We start from the raw sequence: 22520 nt of genomic DNA on the forward strand, positions 1-22520 counted from the left end.
GCTGGGCAGAGTCTCACTCTTGCCACCTGTCTACATCCCAGGCGTGGAGAACTGGGAGGCGGATTTTCTAAGTCGCCAGACTTTTCATCCGGGGGAGTGGGAACTTCACCCGGAGGTATTTGCTCAACTGATTCGTCGTTGGGGCAAACCGGATCTGGATCTCATGGCATCTCGCCAGAACGCCAAGCTTCCTTGTTACGGATCCAGGTCCAGGGACCCGGGAGCGGTGCTGGTAGATGCACTAGCAGCCCCTTGGGTTTTCAACATAGCTTATGTGTTTCCACCTTTTCCGTTGCTACCTCGACTGATTGCCAGGATCAAACAGGAGAGAGCATCAGTGATTCTGATAGCGCCTGCGTGGCCATGCAGGACCTGGTATGCAGACCTAGTGGACATGTCGTCCTGTCCACCATGGTCTCTACCCCTGAGGCAGGACCTTCTAATTCAGGGTCCTTTCAACCATCCAAACCTAATTTCTCTGAGGCTGACTGCTTGGAAATTGAACGCTTGATTCTATCAAAGCGTGGGTTTTCGGATTCGGTTATTGATACATAAATACAGGCTCGGAAACCTGTTACCAGAAAAATTTACCACAAGATATGGCGTAAATATTTATATTGGTGTGAATCCAAGAGTTACTCATGGAGTAAGGTTAGGATTCCTAGGATATTGTCTTTTCTACAAGAGGGTTTAGAAAAGGGCTTATCCGCTAGTTCACTAAAGGGACAGATTTCTGCTCTGTCTATTCTTTTACACAAGCGTCTGGCAGAGAATCCAGACGTCCAGGCTTTTTGTCAGGCTTTGGCTAGGATTAAGCCTGTGTTTAAAGCTGTTGCTCCTCCGTGGAGCTTAAACTTGGTTCTTAAAGTTCTTCAGGGTGTTCCGTTTGAACCCCTTCATTCCATTGATATTAAGCTTTTATCTTGGAAAGTTCTGTTTTTGATGGCTATTTCCTCGGCTCGAAGAGTCTCTGAGTTATCTGCCTTTACATTGTGATTCTCCTTATCTGATCTTTCATTCAGACAAGGTAGTCCTGCGTACTAAACCTGGGTTTTTACCTAAGGTTGTTTCTAACAGGAATATCAATCAAGAGATTGTTGTTCCATCATTATGTCCTAATCCTTCTTCAAAGAAGGAACGTCTTTTGCATAATCTAGACGTGGTCCGTGCCCTGAAGTTCTACTTACAGGCAACTAAAGATTTTCGACAAACTTCTTCTCTGTTTGTCATTTACTCTGGACAGATGAGAGGTCAAAAGGCTTCGGCTACCTCTCTCTCCTTTTGGCTTCGTAGCATAATACGCTTAGCCTACGAGACTGCTGGACAGCAGCCCCCTGAAAGAATTACAGCTCATTCCACTAGAGCTGTGGCTTCCACCTGGGCCTTTAAGAATGAGGCCTCTGTTGAACAGATTTGCAAGGCTGCAACTTGGTCTTCACTTCATACTTTTTCCAAATTTTACAAATTTGACACTTTTGCTTCTTCGGAGGCTGTTTTTGGAAGAAAGGTTCTACAGACAGTGGTTCCTTCTGTTTAATGTTCATGCCTTGTCCCTCCCATCATCCGTGTACTTTAGCTTTGGTATTGGTATCCCATAAGTAATGGATGACCCGTGGACTGAACACACTTAACAAGAGAAAACATAATTTATGCTTACCTGATAAATTTATTTCCCTTGTAGTGTGTTCAGTCCACGGCCCGCCCTGTCTTTTTGAGGCAGGTTCTAAATTTTAAATTATAACTCCAGTCACCACTGCACCCTATAGTTTCTCCTTTCTCGTCTTGTTTCGGTCGAATGACTGGATATGACATGTGAGGGGAGGAGCTATATAGCAGCTCTGCTTGGGTGATCCTCTTGCAACTTCCTGTTGGGAAGGAGAATATATCCCATAAGTAATGGATGACCCGTGGACTGAACACACTACAAGAGAAATAAATTTATCAGGTAAGCATAAATTATGTTTTTGACCTTTCTTTAAGTACATGTCTTCACAAATATTTGTGCTTCTCAATCCTGAAAATTGTCCCCTGGCACTTGATAAAATCGTTTTCATCCCCTGAAATAAAGCGTTTTATTTTTACATTACAATATGTGCTTTAGAATAATGTTTAAAGGACCATATATTGTAAAAAATAAAATAAAAAATAATACATGCTCTAATACCCCGCACAGGGGATAAGCACACAGTAGAAATTATGTGTGGTACTTGCCGAGCACTGTTGTTCCAGAGTGGAAAACGCCACTGATCCAATCGTTGGTTCAACATCTGAGCTGTGCAACTAGCGCTGCTGATTGTATCAGAGGTGTTTTCCGCTCAAGACCAGCAGTGCTCTGCATGTTTGTTTTTTTTATTTTTGTTTTACTATAATGCACTTTAAACTTTTTTTTTTCTCATGTGCATTGCATATATTGACTATTAAGCATTGCATTGCAAATTATCTGTATTCAAAATACATTTTTAAATGCATTTAAAACTCTCATTTTGTTACCACATATGCAGAGTTTTGCAAATCTGTGATGGACACTCACCAGGATTTCAAGTGTTTCATCTCCCTTATTTATGGTCAATTAGTTCTAACTTAGATCAGTCAGTTTGCAGCATTTTCTAGCATACTTAGGTTACAGCATGTGAGCTCCAGCCTCTGTAGGGACCACAGAGAAAACGCTTTTTTTTTTTTTTTTAATATGCAAGCCAAATATGTATTGCAGTGCTTTATTTGCATCAGTTACAGAGTTTGATGTCCTTTTTAAGGAAACCGTTAAATAGAATGTGTTTCAAATCAACTTATGCTGAGACTCCCTCCAATACCTTGGGAGTATTTTTTACATTTTTATTTGCCAACATATTCCTTTTTTTTTTTTTTTATAATTTTTTTTATTGAGGGTTTAAGATACATACAGAAATAGTTGCATTAAATATATATATATAAAAAAAAAAGAGATTGTACAATCAGCATTCTCCATGACAGTAAAATAAAATACAAGCTAATAATCTCAGCTAGTAAATGGGAATATGAAATATAGCAATACAGTTAACTATCCAATAGTACCTTAAGTATAAGTCATAAAATCTCAAACTTGGACCATCGTTTTATAGCCTGACAAGTATGTTGCTTACCGACACCCACATCAGCATGACCAGGATCACACCACCATACTCATGCAATGTCATGTATGTGCTAGCCGCATTGCGCGGCTCATTCAATAACAGTCCTGAGAGGCCTCCCGGGTCAAAGGGTCGATATAGGACGTCCTCAAGGCATCCCCGGACAGATGACCCAAGATCCAGGTCCGGTCCGGTCAGGGTGGGTTTGTAGAATGAGAAAGTGGGAAGAATCTGCTCATACCCATACTGTACAGCTGCACATCGTAATCCCTTCCCTCTCGGCCATGTGACATTGACCATCTTGTGGCTACATTCTGGTATCATCGCATCCAGCTGGTCCTGTGAGCTCTGGGGGGGTTAGTATGAGATATGGCGACATCGCAGTATGAGAATTCCTCTGTTTCGCGGTGGGCATCGTCGCATCTCCAGTCAGTTTAGATGTAGCCTGGCCTTGGATCTGCAAATATAGATGCGTGGAGTCGACCCCTGTATGAGGAGTAACGCTAGGGAAGGTTACCACTGTAGTAAACTTGTTTGACCTGAGGGTTTGGTAGTCCATAGTCACCTCTCTCAGCTTTTGGGGTAAGATTGCTCATTTCTTCTGAAGCTGGCTGCGTAGGTCTTTGTTCCTGATCAGGGTGTATTATTAGTTTCATACCCTCAGTCACCTTCTCAAAGGCTTTCTGAAAGCTTTTTTTCAAGAGCTGCAAAATGTTCCTCAAAGAGGTTTATCATCTCCTGTTCCCAAGTGTCCAGTGCCATCTTAGTTTTAAGTAGAGTGAGAGCTGTGCGCTCAGGGCTCAGCTTGGTGTGGGGACAGTGTAGAGGCTTCAGTGGTAGGGGAAGGCCTCAAGTGAATAGTCCGGTACTAAGGGCGATTTAAGCCGCGCCACAATCCAAAACCCCTAGTTCTCGGATCAGGTCGCCAACAGTCAAGCCTTGCCACTATTTTAAATTGGATATTGTCAGAGCTGCTAAGCAGAATTAATCAATTGTGGAGAAGGCTCAAGGAGCTGAAGCTTAGTGCGACCAATAAGATGGCCGCCGCCCGGAAGTCCCCCAACGTATTCTATTCTCTAGTGAAAGCAGAATGTTCATTTGTCTTAAAGGGACAATAAAGTCAACATTAAGACTGGGCATGCAAATTTTAAACTTTCCATTTTATTTCTATTATCAAATGTGCTTTGTTTTTTTGGTATCCTTTGTTCAATAGTAGGCACAGGAGCAGCAATGCATTACTGAGAGCTAGCTGAAGACATCTTGTGAGTCAGTGACAAGAGGCATATATGTGCAGCCACCAATCAACAGCTAGCTCCCAGTGGTCCATTACTTCTGAGTCTTAACGCTGTGTGTTTTTCAAAAAAGGACACCAAGAGAAAAAAAAACAAATTTTAATAGGAGCAAATTGTTAAATTGTTAAATTGCATGCGATATCTGAATCATGAATGTTTTTGATTTTAGTGTTATTTTAAACAGCTCCATTAGAGCAGTGCCACCAGTCAGCAGCTAGCTCTCGGTAGTGCATTGCTGCTTCTAAGTCTACCTATGTATGCTTTCAGCAAAGGACAACAAGAGAATATAGCCAATTAACTATTGCCCTTTTAACCACAAATCTATGGATGAATATTACTACATCTAAAAGTATCTGGTAATGATTATTAACGGTCATCACCTTATATGCATTTCATAACATGTATATGTATAATATGTGATCATTTAACCATGTTTGAAATAATATAGGAGAGTGCACCAATACATTAGGGTAGGCTGAGTGAACACAGTATTTCAGTTCACCTGAAGCATTTAAGTGTATTTATTAACCACACCTCGAAACCTCTGACCAAACTGTTGCACACTTTGTAATGTCGTGTATCTGGTCATCTGGCATCAATAAATTAAACTGGTATCTCCTCTGAAGCTGACAGGAAAGGATCAAAAGCTGTTCCCATAAATAAGGCATGATTTTCCTCTACTGTAGTCTCCTTTGTCTTTTGCTAATTGCCATATCTAATTTGCTTGGAAATGTCATGGTCTTCACATGATATCCATAGGCTATGTCTCTCTTTATTACTCTGCTATATACTTTTGAAACCTGTTTGATCTTATGATACACATTATTTTCTTCAGATAGATCTTTGTAAGGTTTTATTTCTAATTCATTGTCATAAATGTAATAAAAAGTAGATTAACAGTACCGTCTACTTGAAAATATGGTTTTAAAAGATAGATAATCCCTTTATTACCCATTCCCCAGTTGTGCATAACCAGCACTGTTATATTCATATACTTCTTACCTCTGTGATTACCTTGTATCTAAGCCTCTGCAGACTGCCCCTTATCTCGGTTCTTTTGATAGACATGCATTTTAGCCCAATCAGTGCTTACTCATAAATAGCTCCACGGGAGGGAACACAATGTTATCAATATATCACCTGAACTAGCACTGTCTAGCTGTGAAAAACTGTCAAAATGCACTGAGATAAGAGGCGGCCTTCAAGGGCTTAGAAATTAGCATATTAGCCTACCTAGGTTTAGCTTTCAACAAATAATACCAAGAGAACAAAGCAAATTTGATTATAAAAGTAAATTGGAAAGTTGTTTAAAATTGCATGCCCTATCTTATGAATGTTTAATTTTAAAGAGACCGTCGCTTTAATTCATTATTTGTAGCAAGTGATAAAGCTGTCGTCCAGGCTACAATGGAAAATTTATTTTTGCTGCTATAAAATGATTGGTTTTAGTTTCTGATGATAGATTTGTTTTGCACGATCCAGATGTGGCATATGCAGACATAACTTTTCTCAACCTGGTGATGAAAACCATACTCTACAAGTCGAAATCTAACTCTCTTGCATTGGCGTTAGTTTTGCAATCAGAGAAAACTTTTATATACCCTAAATCAGTGTTTTCTAAAGTGGGCAGTACTGCCCCCTGGGGGGTGGTGGGATTACCCAGGGTGGACGCCAATAGCAGCGAAAGGAAGAAGGGGACACTGGAATTACCATAGGGGTTGCTATTTGGCAAGGAGTGTAAGAGGATGCTACTTGCCCTCTTCTCAAGCAGAGTTATAATTTTCTGCGCTTTAGCCTAGATCAGTGACGTGCAGTAATAGGAGGCAGGGTAGGCAGTGCCTACCCTGTCCAATGAGGGAAAAAAAAAGTTTTCAAATAATATTTATTTTAAAAATAAAAAGTGTTTTTTCATCTTAATTTATTTACCATGCCCACCCTCCCCCCAAGGGTACCCCCCCACCCCCGATGGCGATTACTACTCATTACAGTAGTTACTGTGCGCTGTGCGCTTGCGCTGGAAAATCACCATCCATTGTTGCGCAATTAGGAGGCAGTGAGCCGGTCCGCTGCCCTCCATTAATTGCGCAACAATGGATCTAAATAACTTTGTCTGCTCACTACAGAGCAGCGCCACCCACTGGTGACTCGCCCGGCCATCATACAAGCTTCATTGGAGGCGGTTCTCAAAACCGCCTCCATGATGACCTACATCACTTGAGCCAATCAGGCATTCAGCAGCACTGCGGGGAGGCGTGCCTGCTGGGCTGCTGATTGACAGGTGTGAGACTGGGTCATGACGTAGCGCCGACACATCAGACTCTGGCTGGCGGGAAGACTCAGTTGTCAGTGTGGAGGGAGCTGCTGAGCAAGTCTTCGTGCGTGCCCATGCTGCTGCTGTTTCAGTGCAGCCTAGTAACTGACTGATTGTGGGCCTTGTGTTGTGGCTGTCTGTGGAGGAGGGCTGCCCTGGAGGACAGGACTGTGTGCTGCCTGGAGCCTGGAAGAGACTCAGAGGACTGAGGAGGAGGACAGTGGTGGACAGAGTCAGAGAAGCGGAGCCAGTGCCATGTGGGTGCCGGACCTGGTGGAGTCAGAGTGACAGAAGAGAAGAGAGACACTGATGACCCGACCGGATTCTCTCTCAGGTAAGTAACCTCCGACCAGACCACTAACCACTTAGGTTAAACATGTTAATAACTGTTCATAATGTGGCTAGTCATTTTTTAATATGAATGTTGTTTTGTATACAACAAGATGAACTAGAAATGCTGGAAACACTGTTAGGTAATGTAGGATCGGATGGAGCTGTCATTGTGTATTGGAACATTATATATATATATATATATATATATATATATATATATATATATATATATTATTAATGGTCTTCAATCTATATTGTAAATAAAAAATTATGTATATTATGATAATATACATAATTTTTATTTACAATATAGATCGAAGACCATTAAGCACTGACTGGTTGAAATGCTAGCTTATCTATGTGAGAGCATGATTGCAGCCCTTATGAATGCTGGGCTGTGTTTTGTAGCTAAGCTCTTTTTCCTGCCCTCTCTCCTGAGTCCTGTCAGCACTCAGCTCAGCTGTCTGTGCAGTGTGCACAGTGTATCGTTAGCAAGCAGCCGTCATGAAGAAAAGAACATTGAGAGATATTGGGTGATAAGTTCAGTTGCTTGCTTCCTGCTTAATGTCGGCTCTCTGATTCAGTGTAGGATATCCTTTTGATTTATTACCGGTATTGCTGCCCCATGCTGCTTTAGCACTTCTGTTAGGAGAGGTCATGGAGCATTCTGCAGAGTGCCGTGTTCATAAGTAAACAGAATCAGTTATAAATTACTCTCTCAATCCCCATGGCATTAACTATGCTTGTGCTACCTAGAGAGAGAGAACTGCTTAATATCTTTGTGTCTTTTAATACATTTTATAATAAAGGCATAGTGAAGATTTTTTTTAAGTGTATGTCCCTCCCAAGACTGCTTGATATTTTATTGTATGAAGAATATATGTATACAAATTATATGTAATCAATTCATTTACAAGATATATACAATATATATATATATATATATATATACACTGTATATATAATTTATATATGCCTTGTACTTGAATTGATTAAACATATGTTTTCACAGATTTTTGGAATAGATTGGTCTTCATAATAATGATAATTTGTCCATATTCTATCAGTGGTCACTATATGATCACAGCCTTACTTTAGTGCTTAAGAGTTTTTTTTCTTTAAAATCACATGTGTGAGTTCTGTTTGTTCTGAGAATAGGGGTTAACACATAGTTAAAGTACTGCTTGAGAGCTGCAGAAATTGTCTCTGACTCATTCACCAGTGATGGTTGCACAGCTGGGTATACTTTAACTATGTGTTTACTCCCTTTGTGGGTGAAGCTACCTGTGGGGTGGGGCTTTATTTTAAGGGGTGGGGTCTAGCGCCCCACTACCTTGAAAATTCACCAGCCGCCACTGTGGATTTCTAGATCTCATAATCAGAGCAAGCATTTTGTTATCTGGCAAGAGTTTCTGTTACAATCCTTTAGACTAAAATCAAATGTTTACTAAGTTGACCAGTTTTCCAAAGGGACATGAAACCCATATGTTTTCTTTCATGATTTAGAAAGAGCATGCAATTTTAAATAACTTTCCAATTTACATCTAATATCAAATTTTCTTCATTCTTTTGATATCCTTTGTTGAAAATCATATCTAAATATGCTCAGTAGCTGCTGATTGGTGGCTGCACATAGATACCTCATGTGATATTGGCTCACCCATGTGCATTGCTATTTCTTCAACAAAGGATATCTAAAGAATGAAGGCGTATCCTAGCCACTGCCTCACCAGCCTCTGACGTCACTGCACGTCACTGGCCTAGATATATCAATTGAAACAACTTTCTCACTTTGTATTTTAAGTTTTACTGTTCTTTGTTTTCAAGGCTTTTGCCTTTATAATAGCTTGGGTTTATCAGCATGAACGTTTAATCAACTTTCCAGTTTACTTTTATCAATAAAGTGAATGTCAACTTTCAAGAATGAGTGCCCTGTTTTAAAAAATACTATTAAAAACAGGCGCACTTTCATTCATGAAAGTTTACATTTCACCCGTTTTGTTAAAATACTTACCTTTTCTTCTTGAAGCCGGAGAAGCGATTCCCCCTCCTGCCACTCGTCACTTCATACGTCAGCAATGTCGAATCCGGCTTCCTCCAACAATCACGGTGTTGCCTTAGGCAATGATTCCCCTGGGGGAAGCCATGATTGGAGGATGCAGTATTTGTCATTGCTGACGTATGAAGGGACGAGCGGCAGGAGGGAGAATCCCTTCTCCGGCTTCAAGAAGAAAAGGTATTTTAACAAAACGAGTGAAATGAAAACTTCCATGAATGAAAGTGCCCCTGTTTTTAATAGTATTTTTAAAAACCGGACACACATTCTTGAAAGTTGACATTCACTTTAAATTTGCTTTGTTCTCTTGGTATTCCCTTTGTTCAAAGCTAATCGTAGGTAGGCTCGTAAACTGATTTCTAATCCATTGAAGGCCACTTCTTATTTTAGTGCTTTTTGACAGTTTTGCACAGTTAGACAGTGCTAGTTCATGTGTGCCATAGCAATAATATTTTCTAGTCTGCTCTTTACAGCTAATGCTGCATCACTTCAAGTGCTTTTAACATTTGGACATTTAAAGTAATATTTGTATATGTGTGTGTACATTTTATTTTGTTATTTTATTGCTTTGTACTGAGGTTATTTTCCACCTCCCTCTAGTCATGGACACTAGCTTTCATTGCATTCCAGTGCTGGTGTGTTTGCATGTGTGCAACAACTCCTTGTGCTTTCAGTGAAACCTAGGATAGAAAAATGGCGGCATTCATAATTAGAGGGAGGTGCGTGAATTTTGATTGTTAAATCTCCCTTTAAACATCTGCTTATTATCTCTCTTTTTTTAAAAGCATTTCACAATATTTTGTTTGCATGGATTTTCAGTCTTAGAACATACCCAATTTGGAATCTCTGTGTAAAGTTGAGGAATAAGGGCTTATTAGGGTAAAATTAGCTTTTAAAATAAATGTGGCGTTTGACTTAAAGGGACTTGAAACCCCAAATTATTTATTTCATGATTCAGATAGAGCAGACTATTTTAAAAAAGTCAAGAGAAATGGGCAAAGTTGATAATAGAATAATTTTGGAAAGTTGTTTTAAATTGTATGCTCTAAATGGACCATAAAAGAAAAATTTGTGTTTCATGTCCCAAATTTCTGTATGATCTGTCAAAAATGTTGGACAAGAATATGATGAATAGCATTCACTGTTCTGCTCAAAAAAATGTTGCTAGCCGGGTGGCACTATGAAGTAGCCGGGTGGGGGCAGTGTAATATTTTCTAATATAATATATCATTTTCTGCTATCCAATGCACAAATTAATTGCATAATTTAACAAGTATTTAATGATAATTTGTGCAATAAAAAAATATTTTTTTTGTTGTTAGCTAATTTAACTTAATATTGGCTAAAATCTTAGCCAGGTGGTCAGTAAAATCAGCCGGGTGGTGCATCCACTAAAAAGGTCCTGGGGAGCACACTGGTATTAGTGTTGAACAAGTACCTATTGTAATTTTATTTTGTCTTCTCTATTCCTATAACAGCCTTTAGTCTCCATATATTTATACCTTTTTTTTTTTAATTGTGTGCATTTATTTAAAAAGAATATAGTTTGGTAATCAGAGTGGTCCTACTAAAATCAGTTTGTAGGTATGGTAAGTTGCTGGCCATCAATGTCCAAAGAAAACACAAGTGATTTTGCAGTTGTTATATGGATTGAAAAGTAAATCTTAATATGCAATTATACTGTTCTTTCCTAAATAGAAGACTAGACAAAGAGTTCACACATTTTAAAATGAAATGTAATATTCTGGCTAGTTCCTAAGGTGTCATTCAGCTACTTATATTTGCCAAACCCTGTGCTTGGCGGCTTCTGTATCTCAAAAGGTTGATGGTTTGTGACCACTCTGAATTGCACCAGCAATAGTGCAGTTATATTTGTACGTATATGTATATTATAGCATTTTTTTTCAAAGTTTTTTATTGAATACAGACTACTTTATGTAACTTTAGATATTTGGTCATGGAACTGATGGATGCCAACTTATGTCAAGTAATTCATATGGAATTAGATCATGAGCGAATGTCATATCTCTTATATCAGATGTTGTGTGGCATCAAGCATCTGCATTCTGCTGGAATTATCCATAGAGTAAGTACTTTTTTTTTTTTCTTGTAAAATCAGTGTAAAATGTGTATATACTACTTTATCTTTTTTTTTTTTTTTAAAAAAAACAGAATTCTAACCACCCATTTTACATTTTTTTGTTAAAATATTGATATGTTTATGTGGGGGAACAAAGTGCCAAGAGAAGCTATAGGAATCCTACAATAACCTATTTTGTCAGTGGCAGCTGCAGCTTCAAATATAATAGCTTATCATGAAGCGGGGGGGACTCTCAAATGTCACTTTATGGAGCATATGTACATAGATAGATGGATGGAATTGGAACAGGCATGTCTTCCCCAAGGATTCATACAATGCGACCTAATTTGGCTCCCCAAACATAATAGACAGGTAGCTCTTTTTAATAATTACATCATTGCATCTAATCTTAAATCCTGAGGCAATACTGGTTTCACACCATTTCCCTTCCCACTCCATTCACAGCCTCTTTCTCACTCTCCCAGATACTCTTAAACCTTTGGCAAGAAAAGGAGATATTAACAAGGACATATATTGTGGTGATACAGTCATGTCCTATCATAGATTCCACTCAAAATATGGCCATCCATTTTCCCTTCATTTTAAATACTTGAGGCTTTGACGTTTTTTGAAATCCTGGGGTTTTATATCTACCACTCTTGGAGAGAGAGCTAGGTGGGAGAGACAATGGAACTCTGTTAAGCCCAAGTGGAAGCTTCTTTCACTTTCTTATCAAGACAACATAAGGGTCCCCCTTTTTCTTAAGTCTCCTCCAATTTGAAAATGGGAAGAATCCCTTGCAACTACTTAAGAGACCCAGTTCTGGAGAAGAGCCATAGTATTAATTATAAAAGCCATTCCTTGTGTCACCTTTATATGAACTGTATCTAAAGACATCTTACTCCTGTTTGTTTAAGATCTCCCCTTTCATCTCGCCCAAATGCTAGAGAGGGTGCAATGACTTAGGCCTTCCTTTACACACATAGGGCCAGATTTTGAGTGGAGCAAAAATATTGCTTACGCAAGCGCAATATTTGCGCTCCACTCAGTAATAACAGTGCACTCAAATGTGCGCAGTTATTACAAGTTAGGTGCAATGTGAATGCGTGGAAGCTTTGCGCTCATGAGAGCGCGCTTTCATAGGCTCAAATGGGAGCCTCATTGTCATGCCATGAGATACGGCATGAGAACCTAGCACAGTGAAGGGGATAAGTCTCACAGCCATGTGCTGAAACTTTAAATAAAAAAAAATTATATATATATATATATATATATATATATATATATATATATATATATATATATATATATATATATATATATATATATATATATATATATATATATATACACACACATATATATACACACACACACACACACACACACACACACACACACACACACACACACACCACTCTGGTCTTATAAAGTAACAAACTTTTTAATCTATATCCAAGTGACTTTTCGGGCTCTTCACCCCTTGTGTTTTATAAGTGTGTATACACATTTTAACACATAAATATATCTGTATATAAGCATATATATTTATAGTAATAACACAGTCGCCATAGACCACAATGTAAAGGCAATTCACCCCACACCTGCCAATTTTAACCCCTCATAGCTGCTGCTTGCAGTTATTTTCTTTCCTAAGATATGGTGAGTCCATGGGATCATCAATTACTGTTGGAAATATCACTCCTGGCCAGCAGGAGGAGGCAAAGAGTACCACAGCAAAGCTGTTAAGTATCACTTCCCTTCCCTTAATCCCCAGTCATTCTTTTTGCCTTCGGTGCACGGAGGAGGTGAAGTTTTGGTGTCTGAAGAAGATTTTCTAATTTTGAAAGCCAGAGTAGGGGTCTAACTGTTCCACCTTAGTCTCTTCAGTAGGGCAGTGGTGGCTTTCAAGCAGTTTGGAACTTGTGAGGTGGGCTTCACTGTGTTTTCCTGACAAATTGCTGCCCTGATATAGAAAGCGAGAGTATGTTTACTCTGTCCTTTCTTCTTTCTACATGTCTCTGTGAGGAGTGGCTTCCTCTCATGCCGGGTGAGCTGTCCTCCTGCCGGACAGTCAAGGGTGCAAGTAAGTGCCATTTTTAGTTTCTTAGGAAGAACTCTGGTACTACAGCAGTTTTTAGGCTGCACTTTATATGGGACTTTACATTCCTGAAGTTCAGGATGTATAAAGGCAGGATGCAGGCACTGTGTGACGTAGAGGTTATGAGAAATGATTCTTTAAGATACAAGATGTTGGGGGTCTTTTCAGAGCTCCCGGCTCTAGATCTACTTATAGGGGCTTACTTGCCTCATCCTACAGCCTAAGGTCTCTTAGTGACGGATCCCAATCATATGAACACTTTAAGAACGAGCTCGGGAGTGTTCAAGAGCTCTACATCACCTGATTTAACATAGAAACAAGGCAAACTATATAGCGCTCTGGACACCCGAGTAATCCAAGATGGCGCTGGTCTCGTGGGAGAAGGAAATCAGGATCATGATAGATGCCCACTTCTCCAGCCTAATGCAAGTACTTGCAAAAGCGTTCAAACAGGAATTTTCAGCTAACATAAATCTGGGCCACCAAGAGAAATTGCAGAGCTCATCCGAGGATAATCTCCGTATTTGCCTTGCATCTTACCTACAAGAGGCTGGATGTTATAAAACAGTCCCCATACAGGATGAAAAGGTCTTACCCATGCAGAGCACACAGCTACCGGTCGTTGCAGCTACCACTACAAGTGTTATGGCAATCCAATCTCTGCGGCAGTACATCCAACCATTAACGCCTTTTGGGCATCTGCAATGTGGAGACTCCCTCCTCTTACCTACCTACCCCTCAGTCCGAGAAGCGTGCAGAGTTGCAATTTCACCGAGTAGCGAGGATTTTCTTTTGTCTCTGTGCCAAGGTTTCAGCCGGCAGCTGATGGAGCAGAGAGGTGGACTTGCTTGGAGTGATGCTCTTGTATTACATGTGAGAGAGAAGTCCTGTCTTTATGCTTTCTGGTGGGATCGATTTATTAATGTTGGGAGCCACTCTTAGAACCGGAATAGGATAGACTGTAATTCTTCCTCTAACTGGATTCAGTCTCTTTAGACGGTGGACACTTAATTTTTGCTGCCTGAAGGAAGATACTGAATGTTGTCGGGTTTTCAGTCAGTTTATTTAACAGATTTGCTGGAGTTTCCCACATGTGCATATGTACATCAAACCAGATACTAAATACAGCTGCTTTATACATAGGCATTCCTGAACATCAGAGGTATCTACACCCCTTTGTAAGCCATACCCTCCTAACGCCAGAGCGGGACGATTTTTAATTAACTATATTAGAAGAGACTCTAGATCAATCTACAGTATGTTTTATCCTTGCTATGCTCCTCTATCAGCCCTGCTCTAGGTCCCAATATATGCTAGTAGGCACTCTGAAATATATCGGTTAAAGGGCAGCTTTTCTAGCTCACTATTGTACTGTGTTACCATTGCTATCTGTCTTTTAATAGGCATTATTTACAGGAATAGATTCTATATCAGAATATAGATTTAAAATTTAGTATTTCTAGTTTGAGGATCCAATTATCCTTCTCCACCACTAGATGGGAGTCAAGGTTTAATTACAATTTGTACAAAAACAGACGTAGGTGATTTTGCAGTTTACTTCACTTTATTACTCGTTTATTCCAAGACCTCCAGTCCTGTATTCATAGATTTGCTGCTCACAGGCATATTACATACTCCTGTACATGTAGGTTGCAATCCGGTATTTATAAATTTTACCCAATGTGTCTTATCGACATAAGTCAATGTTAAACTCTTTACTAATAGGGGGAAAGTTTCTGCTCACTCATGAGACTGTTATGTCCTTTTGTTTTACTTATAAGTTTGAAAATTTGGGATTGATATAGTCATTGCATACTTTTAAACATATATTCACCAATTTTTTATATATTGTAGGGAAGTTTGTCTCTGAATATAGCTAGCAGTCTTTGGTTACTAGTTTTATGCATATATACTGTATATACATGTGTTTTACTTTACTGGTAGTAAATTAAAATTGAAAAGCTTACCTACCATATTGAACATTTACTGTAACTGTTTGAAGCTACCATGGGACTATATTTTCTTATTCACTTGATGATCAGACTGTTTATTTTATAGTCAATGGACTGCCAATACTATTTGTTGGGTGTCAAGCTTATGACTTTGTATGGTACACAGTTGTGTATGTTGTATTGTTATTACTTAAAGTTTCTTGATAGGCATGCTATATGTCATGTTTCTCACAGAGCCAACAAATGCCATGATTCACTCAATTACTTATAAAAGTTGCGTTGCAATGTTAGTTATATCATGCTGTCTCCCTCATACATTCATAGCTTGTATATACCACCCTGATGATATTTCCTGTGCTACTATCACAATCCCTTTATGTGGTACTCCACTATAAGCCCTTAGCAGCCCAGGATTTAAGAAACACAGTTTTATTATTTTATACCATGAAAGCTGAGTACTTATATTTTTTTTTAATCTTTTATCTATCTGATGCTATATCATTTGATAGCAATGCAATAAATCTGAACAGTTGTACATATTGCATATGGTACCTAATGCTGGGCTTAGTGACATACATAGTGTGAACTTTATTCTTTTAGCACATTTGACTTCCATATTCATTTTACACATGTATATCTTTATTTGAGTGGTAATTCTGTTGGGCTCACTTTTTGGCCTTTTATTTCCTAGTCATAAATGCGTGTCTCTTTATTGGTTTTCTTTTAAATATATACCTGTCGCTGGACATAGGGCCCATGTCCGGACGATGGGATAACTTTATGATAATATGAACACGTTTATGCTTGTTCCTGAGACAACGAATGCCATGCCATACTTCATAGCTACAGAGGCAGGTATAGCTTTAGGTTGAGGCTACTCTCTTTTAGGATGTATTTTCAAGCCCTAGTTACTAATTTAACGCTGTATAGTTTCAGATTTCTATTAACGCCTTCCTGAATAGCTTCACTCCATAAGGAATATTAGCGTATGCAGTCAGATAAGTTTGAGTAGGGGGATTGAGTTAGTCAGCATAGACAGCCATAGGCCTAAAGGTGGTCCTTCAATACAGTGTTATTTTTTTTTTTTCTTGAGTACTCCCGAAATGTGGACTTCTGAGTTCTAACAGTTTTGAGTTGCAGTTAACTTTTGTTTTCTGGTACCTACAATCAGTGGTAAGCTAATATCTTTCTATTTATAGGACTATTTTCTCTGTTGTTTAGTTTGGTAGATGTCCAAACCCAATACCATCGACAACCCCCCCATCTATTTTGGACATTGGTTGTGTGTGGAGCATTTTCTAAACTACAACCCTTATTAGTCATTTGTATATACAATTATTAGCCCCCCCAGGTGAATTCTTATGTCTCATTGCACAATTAGTCTCTGCCCCCCCTCCCTTCCCCGCCTTTCCCTTCCCCTCCCCCCCGTTAAACATACTAAAGTACTCTGGTATTTTCCAGTAGCTACTTCTGCGGTTTTCCTTGTACTATACCGCACTTCTTCCCCTTTTTATATTAAGCCATTACATATGCTTTAAAAATATTTCTTTAGATATTTTATATATTGGTATATAAAGAGTTAAATTTGATGGTAGCTAATTTTTGCATTATTCTCAATACTCTTTTTATACCTTGACAATGGAGCTTTCTTTAGCATGCCAAATAATTCAAAAAATATACTGTTTAATCAGATCCTATCCTTTTCAGATATATCTTTACTGATGTGAATCTCCTTTGTTTTATGATGTTTAATTGTCTTCAGTAGTATGTATGGTTCTTTATATTTTATATGCTCTCTGAGGATTCAATGTTTATGTTGGAGGGTTCTGTATTTTTTGAAAAAACCTAAAAATATAGAAAATGTGAGGTTTACTATTAGTGTTTTGCATAAATGTATCGTAATGGTTATGTCTATATGTTAAGGCACATTGACTGCCATGATTCTTTTTTCTCCTGTTAAGTGTAGTCAGTCCACGGGTCATCCATTACTTATGGAATATATCTCTTCCTAACAGGAAACTGCAAGAGAATTACCCAGCAGAGCTGCTATATAGCTCCTCCCCTCACCTATAATACCCAGTCATTCTCTTGCAGCCTAACTAAAAAGGAAGCTGTGAGAGATCTGTGGTGTTTTTTAACTTAGTTTATTTCTACAATCAAAAGTTTGTTATTTTTAAATGGCACCGGAGTGTGCTGTTTATTCTCAGGCAGCATTAGAAGAAGAATCTGCCTGGGTTTTTTTCTATGGTCTTAGCAGACGTAACTAAGATCCACTGGCTGTTTCTCATCTGAGGAGTGAGGTAACTTCAGAGAAGGGGAATAGCATGCAGGGCTCCCCTGCAACAAATGAGGTATGTGCAGTAAATTATTTTCTGAGGAATGGAATTGACTGAGAAAATACTGCTGATACCATTGTAAAGTAAGTTCAGCCTTAAATGCAGTGATAGCGACTGGTATTAGGCTGATGTGTGTGTGTGTGTGTGTGTGTGTGTACACTGAATGTATTTTTCTAAGGAATGGAATTGACTCTGAAAATACTGTTAATACTGAAATAATGTATGAGCCTTAACTGCAGTAAAAACGACTGGTAGCAGGCTTATTAATAATAATACATAACTTTCAAATGTATGTTTAAAACGTTTACTGGCTTGTTAATCGTTTTTGTGAGGTACTTGGTGATAAAACTTATTAGGGCATGACACAAACGTCTGGCTGAAGTTCCAGACGTTCAGGCTTTCTGTCAGGCTTTAACTAGGATTAAGCCTGTGTTTAAATCTGTTGCTCCGCCGTGGAGCTTAAACTTAGTTCTTAATGTTCTTCAAGGCGTTCCATTTGAACCCCTTCATTCCATTGATATCAAGCTGTTATCTTGGAAAGTTCTGTTTTTGATGGCTATTTCCTCGGCTCGAAGAGTCTCTGAGTTATCTGCCTTACATTGTGATTCTCCTTATCTGATTTTTCATTCAGACAAGGTAGTCCTGCGTACTAAACCTGGGTTCTTACCTAAGGTAGTTACTAACAGGAATATCAATCAAGAGATTGTTGTTCCATCTCTGTGTCCTAACCCTTCTTCAAAGAAGGAACGACTTTTGCATAATCTGGACGTAGTCCGTGCCCTGAAATTCTATTTGCAAGCAACTAAGGATTTTCGTCAAACTTCTTCCCTGTTTGTCGTTTACTCTGGACAGAGGAGAGGTCAAAAGGCTTCGGCTACCTCTCTCTCTTTTTGGCTTCGTAGCATAATACGCTTAGCCTATGAGACTGCTGGACAGCAGCCTCCTGAAAGGATTACAGCTCATTCTACTAGAGCTGTGGCTTCCACCCGGGCCTTTAAAAATGAGGCCTCTGTTGAACAGATTTGCAAGGCTGCGACTTGGTCTTCGCTTCACACTTTTTCAAAATTTTACAAATTTGACACTTTTGCTTCGTCGGAGGCTATTTTTGGGAGAAAGGTACTTCAGGCAGTGGTTCCTTCTGTTTAATGTTTCTGCCTTGTCCCTCCCTTCATCCGTGTACTTTAGCTTTGGTATTGGTATTCCATAAGTAATGGATGACCCGTGGACTGACTACACTTAACAGGAGAAAACATAATTTATGCTTACCTGATAAATTCCTTTCTCCTGTAGTGTAGTCAGTCCACGGCCCGCCCTGTTTTTACGGCAGGTCTAAATTTTAATTAAACTCCAGTCACCACTGTACCAGGGTCGGCTCCAGAACGAATGAAATGGGGGGGCATTTTTTTTTCATGAGGGGGCATGCATTTAAAAAGCATGTATGAGAGTCAAAATAAGAGCAGACCTACTGTGGCAGTCCAGGGGTTACATTTATCAGATCTCTGGCTGTGCAGGAGTTAGATTTGTTTATATTTCTGGAAGTGCAGCGGTTACATGTGTCATATCTCAAGGAGTATAAGGGTTACATTTATAAGATGTCTGGCAGTGCCGCAGCAGTTACATTTACCAGATTTATGGCAGTGCAGGGGTTACATTTGTCATATCTCAGGAATGTCTCCCACATATGACACAGCCAGTGGACACATACACACGGTATATATGTATATACACACACATATATATATATATATATATATATATATATATATATATATATATATATATATATATATATATATATATATATATACATACACACAAACAATATATATATATATATATATATATATATATATATACACACAGTGTGTGTATTGTGTGTATGTATGTATGTGTGTGTGTGTATATATATATAATAAAACAACCTTGGGGACAAATAGGAGATGTTTTGAAACATGTAAATAATAAACATAAGGCTATTTCACTCATTGTCTCACAGCTACATTTGAAGTGTGTGTATTTGAGCACCTATAATCTGACACACATTTTACACTGATCACTGCAGATAAAGCAGGCACAATGCACACTTGTTTTGTGTGACCTGCAGTGGGGAAACCAAGGAATTCCCAATTTGCTTCTTTATCTGTGGCTGCCAGGATATAAAGCATAATAGGGAAGGGATACTACTCTCACACACACATTGGTTATACGGCTGTGTTTTCACAAACTTACTTCTGCCTTCCCTCTCACTGACTGTTAGCTTCTCCCAGCACTTCCTGCAGAGGTCTGATGATGTCATCATCTCACTTCAGCTCTGTAGTAAGTGGGCTAGCAGGAGGAGGGGCATTGCAAGCCCTAGGTTAACTGTGAGAGCACCAGCAGGGAAATGCAACTTTATTTGTTATCTGGTTGTAAATAGAGGAGAGTAAAGAGATTAGCTGGGCCCTCCAGTGAAGGATCTCCAGGGTCCAGTGGCTGCAAATGGTTGATGCGACATTTGGGACCCTGGACGTTCCGTCACTTTTAAAATGTAAAAAAAAAAATTTTTTTTTTTTTTTTTTTAAATCACTTCTTTTGCCCTGGGGGGCACAGCATTCCATTTGGGGGGGCATTGCCCCCCAATGCCCCCCCTTAGAGCCGACCCTGCACTGTACCCTATGGTTCCTCCTTTCTCGTCTGCTTTGGTCGAATGACTGAGTATGATAGGTGAGGGGAGGAGCTATATAGCAGCTCTGCTGGGTAATTCTCTTGCAGTTTCCTGTTAGGAAGAGATATATTCCATAAGTAATGGATGACCCGTGGACTGACTACACTACAGGAGAAAGGAATTTATCAGGTAAGCATAAATTATGTTTTTTCTGTAATGCAAATGTGTTTATTGTATTACATGTTTAACCTCAATAAAAAATTGCTTAAAAAAAAGATACAAGATGTTTTAGGGTCTTAAGAATCATTGGTGGCTCAGTATTTTATTTTATGTTTGCCATGTTAATCCGGTGTTCGTGTGAAACCGGTCGGACTTAAATGCACATGTTAAATTTTTATCGGTACTTTTTTCACTATTTGCTAGAAAAATAACCGTTTGAATGTGAATTAATATGGCCGCCGGGACCACCTCTGACGTCACAGGAGAGGCGGATCCTTCTCTATGGAGGCAGGGAAGCTTAAGTGCGCGGTTTTCATCTTAGTGACGCTGCATATAGTAGCTTCCTGTGTGATCTTGGCTTCAGCGAGCAGAGCTGTTCCATCCTATTCATCTGACTCGCAATCCCCTAACTGTCGCAGAGGGGGCAGGTAGGCACCTCCGCAATATCGCTGAGGTGTAGAGGTTTCTAATCTTCTAGAGGACAAGCTTTAGTGTTTGAAAAATTTGCAGTTCAAATTTATATATTGGGCAAGGTCTGTTCTATATCTCTAAGGGATTTTGATTGCTTTGGGGAATCCCAATTTTAAAGAGACAGTATCAAAATATTTATTTTTTCTGTGTGTGAATTTTCCTTGCTAGATGGACCAAGAGTCTGTGCCTTCTGTAGAGTGCAATTTTTGCTTTGATAACCAAGTAGACCCTCCTTTTGCCCTTTTTTGTTCTTCTTGTATTGAAAGAACTTTAATGTACAAAGATAGACTTTTTTGTTTCTGAGCCACCATTCTCTCAGGTTGCGGCTGTTCAGGTAATACACAGCCTTCTCCTCAAGCATCCCAAACTTTATCGTTTCATGCAGTGCCCTGCGGTTCCTCGCAATCTCCTGAAGGAGTATACTTGCATGCAGAAATTGCTGCCCAGGTATCCTCGGCAGTATCTGAGGTGCTAGCTGCCATCCCCATGCTTCAGGAAAGACGCAAGAGGAAAATTAGAGAATCAGATAGTAAGGTTTCTGATCCAGTTCAGGCTAACCAAAGTGCTCTTTCATATAAGTCGGAAGAAGAGGATACTTAGCCTCTGAGGGTGAAATCTCAGAATTAGATAGTATAATCCCTTCTTCTGATGCTGAAGTGGTTTCCTTCAGATTCAAGCTTGAACACCTTTGTGTTTTGTTAAAGGAGGTTTTGACTACTTTGGTTGACTCTGATACTCCTGTCGTTGTCAATCCTAAGAAATCTAGTAAATTAAATAGATACTTTGATGTATCCTGCCCTAGGGAGGTGTTTCCCGTGCCAGACCGCGTTACGGAGATTATTGCCCAGGAATTACTTTTTTCTCCCTCTCCAGTCTTTAGGAAGATGTTCCCGGTGGCTGACTCCATTAAGGAGTTGTGGCAGACAGTCCCCAAGGTGGAAGGGGAGATCTCTACACTGGCCAAGAGGACTACTATTCCTATTGAGGATAGTTGCTCCTTCAAGGACCCTATGGACAAGAAACTGGAGGCTTTCTTAAAGAAGATGTATATTCATCAGGGTTTACAATGGCAACCGGCGGAGTGTATTGCTACAGTGACAAAGATGTATATTCATCAGGGTTTACAATGGCAACCGGCGGAGTGTATTGCTACAGTGACAAGTGCGGCATGATATTGGTTTGACACTTTGTCTGAGTCCCTCCAAGCAGAGACTGCTTTGGAGGAGATACAGGATAGGATAAAGGCTCTTAAGTTAGCCAATTCCTTTATCACTGACACTTCTTTGCAGGTCATTAAGTTGGGGGCCAAAATATCTGGTTATTTCCGATATCACGGGTGGTAAAGGATCTTTTCTGCCTCAAGATGGGCAGAATAAATTGAAAGGACGTCAGAGTAATTTTCATTCCTTTCGTAACTTCAGAGGTAAGTCTTCCCCCTCCTCTACCAAGCAGGAGCAGTCCAAGCCTTCTTGGAAGCCCAGTCAGTCTTGGAACAAGGGGAAGCAATCTAAGAAGCCCGCAGCTGAATCTAAGTCGGCATGAAGGGTTTGCCCCTGATCCGGGATCGGATCAAGTGGGGGGCAGACTCTGTTTTCTCGAGCATGGATACGAGATGTCC

The 22520-nt window shown here is 39.5% G+C and overlaps 1 protein-coding gene across 5 annotated transcripts in view; it reads left to right on the forward strand.

Annotated features, from left to right (window-relative positions):
• Positions 1-22520, forward strand: part of LOC128663087 (mitogen-activated protein kinase 9) — a 172617-nt gene that overhangs the window by 80993 nt on the left and 69104 nt on the right. For all 5 annotated transcript variants that reach the window (XM_053717239.1, XM_053717237.1, XM_053717236.1 and 2 more), the window contains one exon: positions 11047-11185. In XM_053717239.1, the coding sequence (XP_053573214.1) occupies positions 11047-11185 (139 nt within the window). The remainder of the gene's footprint in view (positions 1-11046; positions 11186-22520) is intronic.

The sequence above is a fragment of the Bombina bombina genome, chromosome 6, assembly GCF_027579735.1.
Source record: "Bombina bombina isolate aBomBom1 chromosome 6, aBomBom1.pri, whole genome shotgun sequence".
NCBI classification, from domain to species: Eukaryota; Metazoa; Chordata; class Amphibia; order Anura; family Bombinatoridae; genus Bombina; species Bombina bombina.